At 47.9% G+C, this 8,283-nt stretch overlaps 1 protein-coding gene across 2 annotated transcripts in view; it reads left to right on the forward strand.

Moving 5' to 3' along the window:
* The first annotated feature begins 1,089 nt into the window (after positions 1-1,089).
* PDCL (phosducin like) overlaps positions 1,090-8,283 on the forward strand; it is an 8,799-nt gene continuing 1,605 nt past the window's right edge. The window contains exons 1-4 of one of the 2 annotated variants that reach the window (XM_015418419.1): positions 1,117-1,153; positions 1,356-1,442; positions 5,191-5,517; positions 6,840-7,021. In XM_015418419.1, coding sequence (XP_015273905.1) covers positions 5,343-5,517; positions 6,840-7,021 — 357 coding nt within the window. In that variant the 5' untranslated portion in view covers positions 1,117-1,153; positions 1,356-1,442; positions 5,191-5,342. Of the gene's footprint in view, positions 1,154-1,355; positions 1,443-5,190; positions 5,518-6,839; positions 7,022-8,283 lie in introns of both variants that reach the window. The other variant, XM_015418420.1, reaches the window with a different exon arrangement.

The raw sequence follows: 8,283 nt of genomic DNA on the forward strand, positions 1-8,283 counted from the left end.
GTCTGCTTCTTCTTCTTCTTCTTCTTCTTCTTCTTCTTCTTCTTCTTCTTCTTCTTCTTCTTCTCCTTCTCCTTCTCCTTCTCCTTCTCCTTCTCCTTCTCCTTCTTCTTCTTCTTCTTCTCCACACTGGGCTCTGCACAGCGTCTTTTTGGTGGGTTTGTAAATTCTTATTTTATCCAGTTCCTAAGAAGACAAAGGCTTGAGCTTGTGCCTCTAGACCTCTTTGAGTAACCGTGGTAATCACAAACCACTGTTGCTTTGTCTTCTGCACTTAGGGATGGTCCTTTTAAGGGATGTTGTCTAATTTTCATTATCCTTCTGCATCTGCACTCCAAAAGAAATTCATTATGGCCCACTCACCCCCCTTCTGTGATCTTGTTTATAAACATCTCCGTAAAAGTTCCAGGTGGTCAGCCCTGTTGGTCTGAAGCAGTAGAACAAATTTAGAGTCCAGTGGCAGCTATAAGACCAACAAAAGTTTATTCAAGGTATGAGCTTTCGTGTGCATGCACACTTTTTAAATACATTGGAATGGAAGGTAGAGTTCAAATTTATAGACAGAGGCTGAACAGCAATTTAACATGAACTAACATGTAATCCGTAAAAGATTATTCATTGCATGCATCTGTAGAAATGAGGTGTGACTCAAGGGAAATGCATGCTGGAATAGATTTTGTTACTCTTTAAGGCGCCACTGGACTTCTTGTTTTATGGTGCTACAAAAACCCTACATGATGATAGAAACTGCCGTCAAGTCGCATCCAATTTATAGCGACCCCGAAGGGTTCTCAAGGCAAGTGAGGAACACAGGTGGTTTGCACTGCCTGCCTCTGAGAAGCAACCCCGGACTTTCTTTGTGGTCTCCCGTCCAACTACTAACCACCAGGGCAGACCCAGGAATCTAGACGAGTTTGGACTAGCCTCGACCATCCAGATCAGTATCTGTCACAACTACCCTCCGGAAATTATTCCCTAAATTGTGGAACCACTCCTGGCTACACCGTTACGTTTTGAGCATGCGCAAATGTCATCTTTGAGCAGCCCGGTCGTCCAAGGGACAGCAAAGTGCAGAGACCTTTCGAGTTCCCGGAGAAACGTGCAGACCAAACAGCACGAAGTACCCGTTGTTATCTGCGCAAAAACGACGACTCGGGTAAGATTTCTTTCGCGTGCATTTGTAAAGATAATCTTATAATAATTATATAATAAAATAAACGAGACAGAAAGCACTGCAAAGTGGGGCTGGAGGAGCTATCCTTTTGCGTATTCGGTTCCTTTCTTGCCTCTAAGACTGGTTGAACGTAAACCGGAAGTGATGCTTGTGCAAAACTCCCATTTTTTTTCTAACTCTACAGTCTGGGCGCGCCTCCTCGGTTCGATTCTCCCGGCATCCTTTACGCTTCCGTCTTTGCCTAGCAGGGAAAAAGAGGGCGACGCGGGCGGTGAGTTGGAGTAGTTATGGAGGGGGGGGGACGCTAATCCGAGGATTTAAGGGAGTGGAAGACAATGGTCTGGGGATTATAGGAGTGGGAGGTTTGGGGGTGGAGGCTTCCACGGCGTGCAGGAAGGAGTCTAAACCTCTATTTCTAGATTACGTTGGAGCAAAAATAAACAGGCATTTTTAAAAGACTAGCAAGATGTTTGTTCCGGCATAAATCTGGTGCTGGAATGAAAATTTTGATAGGTGCCACAAAGCTGTTACTTCCGAGGGCGTGCTGCATTAGAGGAAGGCGGACGACTGTGTGCTGTGGAGTGGAGGGGGGAGAGCAGGAGAGGGCCGTTGCTCCATAAAGTTTTGGGATTAGGCTGCGGGGTCATCAACTGGTGCCGGGGAGTCAGTGTCTTGCTTGGCCCTGCTTGGGACTAGTGCTGCTTGAGGGGGAGGGGTGGGTGGAAACATTGGCTACTCCATAGGGAAGATGGTTATGAAGAGTGTTGCTTGGTACAGTGATTTATTGGGGGTAGGGAATGAGAGACGGTCTAGCTGGGTCTCCATAGTTTCATGGTTCAGAGCTTGGGATCGGGGTGGGTCTTTGCCCCATAGAGAGGATTCCCGGTAGGTAGGATCATCACAGGTACTTGGGGAGCTTTGGGGGGTTGTTGCTGCATCCGGTTAGCAAGTAGCTAACCAGGGCTGAGGCTAAGCAAGGGCTGGGGCCCACTGCACCCAGAAAAGCAGCTGAAATTCCCTTTCTGTCCTTCCTTAATTTTTTTTTTGACAATGAAAACTTCACTGGTGAATATTTCTGCCAAGAAGGCAGCTGTTAAAAGCCCAGGACAGCACAGCCAGTAAGACAGATGGACAGCTTCAAGGATACTGGGTGGGAAATAGCTTGCTTGCATATCCCCTCACCCCCATGTAGTCTCACATCTTACAGTTTTACAGTCATAGTAATAATATCTTTAGAACTTGGCTCCTTATCTTCCAGGGTCCTCGTTCTAAGGTTGAGGTTATGTGGTGCATAAAGTGGGAGCATCAAACTAAGCAGGGAGGGAAGGGAGGAGACAGGAATAGCCTAAAGCAACAGCTGGCTGGCTTGTTTGGGAATGTATTTTAATAATGTGCCTCTGACCTCACTTTATGAAATCCTGCCCTTGACCTTCATAATGCACAGTCAAATCTCCATGTCCATCATGCCTGAACAGTAGAGACAAAATTTATCCTCTCCTGTGCTCAAAAGCTTTGGAATATTTACTGATGGCTGCTGTTTTTACTTTGGCTGTGAGGGGAGCAGGGTGTAAAAAAAAAGAAGGCTGTCCCTAATTCTGTTTCCTTTTTCTTGTCATGGTGTTATTTACATAGTGCTGCCAAAGTGCATGTGTCCTCAGTTGGTTCAGGACTAGCAGATAGAAGGCAAAGCATTGATCCACACAGGAGCTGTCCAGGGTTCTGGCATGCTGATCACAATGGGGAGGGGGGCACCTGGCTACCAAAGACCAAACAGTGAGAGAACATTTGAGGAAGTTTTGCTTAGAAGCAAGAGTTGGAAACCACCACTAGCAAGTCAGGCATCAGCTGAGGATTGTTATAGTAATGCCTGGTTTCTCCTCCCTTCTTGTTGACCTTAGTGAGCTCTGATCCTACTAAAACTACTTAAGAGAGGGAATATGGCAGGCTCCGGTTGGGCTCCATCATCCAGTCTGGGGCCACTTCCACACTGTCATTCTTGTAACTGGTTTGTCCCTATTGCGTTGGGTCCCCCCCCCCCCTTTCCACATGTGTTTTGCTTCCTCTGGGACTACTAGAGAGAGCAAAACACATTGGAGGGGGGGAAAACCCTGAAGCAACAGGGACAAACATGACTGTGTGGAAGTGTCCTGGGCTTCAGCACACATTCAGTTTGTCCGGCACAGTTTGCTGCAGTCTCTCAAGGTGTTTGTCTTCTCCATTCCGCAGCCATTCCCTTTCCTCTGCCACTTGGCTTCTGAGCTGATTAGGAATCATTCAGATTCTGACTCCCAGTGGCACAGAGCCCAGGCCAATTGCAGGCAACGCTCATCTCTTTATTTGCTTATGTAAACACATGCCACTCTATCCCTAGGGCTCTGGGTGACTTCGTTACATATTTTATTTTATTTGTTTACTTGCTTCGTGTATAGCCCAACTTTCTTGCTGAGATTCAAGGCAGATGACAAAACACAGAAAACAATTCAGTTGGTCATCAGGATATGGCATCCAGGAATCAGTGCAAAAGGACTAGGATCACGAAATTAGACCACAGAGCAAACAGAAAACTGCCTAAGGCGTAACATGATAATGCAGAAAGTGGATGACAAAGACAGAAGACGATGCAGTATTTACAATTGGGCCTGAAAAAAATAAATTGGGGGAATGGCTCCTGTATCCCTTTGATGTTGAGCTATTTTCCCTTCCCCCAAAGTAGCCCAAAGCAACAGGTACTTGCTGAGTGCCTGTTGCTTTGTGCTGCATTGGGGCTCAGAGGCAGGGGTGTAAGCTCCCATGAGGGTGGGGGTCCTCTTGCCTAGTTGGTGGGCTTTGTGCTGGGCTTGGGGGTGGGCTGCAGCACTTGCTCCAGTGGAATATTGTGAATTTTGCCTGTCTTTAAAATCCATGTAGTTTTCCCATGGGGGCACATTCGCAAGTGCCCACCTATTCCTTAACAAACCTCTCTCATTGTCTGTCTCCAGCATCTGTATTTGGACTGCGATATACTGCCCCTAAACATGGAGGTTCCATTTAGCTGTCATGTTTAATAGTTTAATAGAATCCATCTTCCAATGAATACCTCTGTTCTTTCTGTAATGATGTCAAACCTGGGGCTACCACCTGTGTTTTTTGGCAGTGAATCCCATAAATAAATTGCAGTGTGGTTTTTTTCTGGGCCAGTAGCTGCTTAGCTTTGGGGAGCTTTCATTTGTGCCAGTGTTTTCATAAAAGAACCTGTCACTTTTATCTTTGAGAGATTATACGCCAGATGGCTTACAAAGCTGCTGCTTGCAAATTCGTGGCCGAGAGGGGATCTGATTCAGGATAAAGGGAAGGATTAATGCTTGGTGCTAATGCTGGTCTGTTGCTGCCGCTGTGGTGGCCAGTGTTCCCACTAAGCTGAGTTAGTGTGAGCTAGCTCACAGTTTTTTAGCCTCCGGCTCATGCATTTTTTGTCTTAGCTCAGGAAGGACGGCTCCAGAGCAAACTGATTTATGCAGTAGCCAAACTGCTTGCTCACAAGTTTAATGCTAGTAGCTCATGAAGTAGAATTTTTGCTCACAAGACTCCACAGCTTAGAGGGAACATTGGTGGTGGCCGTGCTCATCTTGGCCTCTACACCATGTGGTTAAGCCAGTTTCCTCAGAAGAATGCGTACTGAGGCATGTTACGTTCTTGTGGGGGTTCCAGACAGAGACAGAAACTCTGTCAGGTCATTGGCTCTTCTTGGTGTAAAAAGCTTGGAATGACATACAACTCTTCTTCAGGCAAAACAGGAAAGTAATCCAGTTATATTAACAGGCTGATGTTGTTGACGGATGCAGTTATTTAGCAGAAGATCAAGAAGGATATAATGATCAAGAGGAGCATACAAACTCCTCTCTTTTTTTGCCCTAAAATGGTCACATACATCATTTACCTCTCTACATCGAATAGTAAAAGTAGATGGGCACAAGCTTCCTGTTAAAAGATTTCAGCCACATTCACTGCAGACCTCAGAAGCTCACTGCCTGTTCCCGCAGATTATAACGCTCGCGTGGAGTCTTCGCCTCTCCAGTATCTTGCCTGTCCGCATGCTGTGAAGCACCCTCAAGAGCCCACTTCTGGCCGCACCCAGATCAGGCTGCCTGGTGCACAGACCCTTGCCTGCTGTTCTCTTCTATAGCCCCCCACAATGACGACTTTGGACGACAAGCTGCTGGGTGAGAAGCTCCAGTACTACTACAGTAGCAGTGAGGATGAGGATAGCGACAAGGAGGAGCGAGACGAGGACCACAGTGAGGAGCACAACTCCCACCCTAACACTGTGCCTGTGGAGCTGAGTAGTGATGGCAGTGCTGTGAACACAGGTGCGTGCCCCATCGATTATGGTCCCTTGCTGTCCTTGAAGTTTACCCATCAAGATCAATAAGTTTGCCTCTTAACAGAGACCCTGTTTGGACATAGCAACTAGGCATACCAGGAGCCCAGCAACCATGTATATTGGGAGCACGTACTAGCTAGGATGCTTCTGATGCACACAGATCACCATGTTGTCTGAACAGGGGAACGCATGCATTTTGCACGTCCATACTAGGGCTGCCAAGCCGCGGTGGGGGATCCGTGCGTCGTCACAGGATCCCTGCCGCGGGGGGACAGTGATACGCGTTGCATCGGCGTCGCCAGGATGTGATGCTACGCGTCGCTCTGGCAACGGGACTCCCCGTTGCCAGAGCGACGCGTAGCGTCACATCCTGGCGATTCTGGTGCAACGCGTATCGCTGTCCCCCCGCGGCAGGGATCCTGTGACAACGCACGGATCCCCCGCCGCGGCTTGGCAGCCCTAGTCCATACAGATTTCGTAGGTTTGAACCAACTGCTGGATTTTTCATAGACCAGGTTCACACATACCAAAGGTGTATGCACATGCAAAGTTAGTGTGTTCTCCAGTTCAGATAACATGATGCTGGAATATATCGGGAGCATCACAGGTGGTGCACACTACTGATATGTGCAGGTCCCAGCCTCCCAGTATGTATCTATGTAATGCCTGGAAGAATTTAGTTAAAAAAATGATTTTAAAAAATCATTTGTTTATGACTGTTGTGTAAGATGCATCTTGCTTCTTGGACCCCTTATTCTGATCTAGAACCTATGAAGCTGCTTTGATGAGAGCCAGTTTGGTGTAGTGGTTAAGACCGCAGACTCTAATCTGGGAGAACTGGGTCTGATTCCCCACGCCTCCATATGCAGCTGCTGGTGTGACCTTGGGTCAGTCACAGGTTCTCTCGGAGCTGTTCTCTCAAGAGCAGTCCTCAAAAGAGCTCTCTCAGCCCCACCTACCTCACAGGGTGTCTGTTGTAGGGAGGGGAAGGGAAAGGAGATTGTAAGCCACTCTGAGACGCCGAGTGAAGGGTGGGGTATAAATCCAATCTCTTCTTCTTTATTCCTTGGTCCTCTGACAGGCTATGGCATTCTAGGGCCTGCTGCAGAGAAAGGTCTTTCCCAATACCAGCTACAGGAGACCCTCCTTGCTGGAGATTGAACCTGCAGCCTTCTGCATACAAAACATGGGCTGAGCCATGGCCCCACCTCTTGTGGACTCTTTGCAGTGCAAAGTAACAGCTGAGGTCTGTAGCTAAGTGAGCTCTTCTGATCTCCACAGCTTCCTTGTTTTCCTCTCTTCCTTCAGGTCCTAAAGGTGTCATCAATGACTGGAGACGGTTCAAGCAGCTGGAGACAGAGCAGCGTGAGGAGCAGTGCCGGGAAATGGAGCGGCTCATCAAGAAGCTCTCCATGACCTGTAGGTCACACCTGGATGAGGAGGAGGACCAAAAAAAGCAGAAAGAACTTCAGGAGAAGCTGAATGGGAAGGTGAGTGTGGCGAAGCATGCCCCCAAGGGAACCACTGTGTTTGTTGTGCCACATCCTTGGAGTGACAGCAGTACGGTTTTCCAGGTGGAATTTTCAAGGCAGAGGGCCTAGGCATGGGGTTCATTTTGGATGATATTGAAGGGTTGAATGGTAGGTTTGTTTTAGGCTTCCATGATAATCTCCCTCTTCCCGTATCTGCTAAAGTGGACCCTGTTCCAGTGTTTTGAGTGTTTATACTGCAGACAGGGAGCTGCGGTGGCTCAAGTGGTTAAGACGCTGAACTGTAGACTGTGGAAGGTCGGTAGTTCAGCAGTTCGAGACCCGAGTGCCGCATGACAGAGTGAGCTCCCATCTCTAGTTCCAGCTCCTGCCAACCTAGCAGTTCGAAAGCAAGAAATTGCAAGTAGATAAATAGGTACCGCTTCAGTGGGAAGGTAACAGCGTTCCGTGCGCCTTGGTGTTTAGTCATGTCGGCCACATGACCACGGAAACATATTCGGACAGCGCTGGCTCTTCGGCTTTGAAACGGAGATGAGCACCGCAACCCTAGAGTCGGATTCGACTGGCTTTCGAGCAAGGGAACCTTTACCTTTTACTGCAGACAACCTATACTGTGTATCCTATTTAATGTTCTGATTTGCAGCTCCCCCCAAGAATCCTAGAAATGATTTTTCTATTCTTTTTGCTTGGTTCAGAATTTTACAGACCTGTCTGACGGGTGAGTGAGTGGGTATGCATATGTGCCCTTTTTGTCTCAACTTCTGCACCCATCGGTTCCAATTTGGTGTAGTGGTAGGAGTGCGGACTCTAATCGGGTTTGATTCCCCACTCCTCCACTAGCAGCTGCTGGTGTGACCTTGGGTCAGTCACAAGTTATCTCAGAGCTGTTCTCTCAAGGGTAGTTCTAGAAAGAGCTCTCTCAGCCCCACTTACTTCACAGGGTGTCTGTTGTAGAGAGGGGAAGGGAAAGGAGATTGTAAGCCACTCTAAGACTCCTTTGAGTAGTGAAGGGCGGGGTATAAATCCAATCTCTTCTTTGTCATCAGTCACAGTTCTCTCAGAGCTGTTCTCTCGAGCAGTTCTCAAAAGTGCTCCCTCAGCCCCACCTACCTCACAGGGTGTCTGTTGTGGGGAGTGGAAGGGAAAGAAGATTGCAAGCCGCACTGAGACTCCTTTGGGTAGTGAAGAGTCGGGTATAAATCCAATCTCCTCCTCTTCTTCTTCCTCCTCCCCCTATAATGAACCTATATGCAGTTGCCCTC

The sequence above is a fragment of the Gekko japonicus genome, unplaced genomic scaffold (genome assembly GCF_001447785.1).
Source record: "Gekko japonicus isolate JY-2015 unplaced genomic scaffold, Gekko_japonicus_V1.1 scaffold127, whole genome shotgun sequence".
In the NCBI taxonomy this organism is placed as follows: domain Eukaryota; kingdom Metazoa; phylum Chordata; class Lepidosauria; order Squamata; family Gekkonidae; genus Gekko; species Gekko japonicus.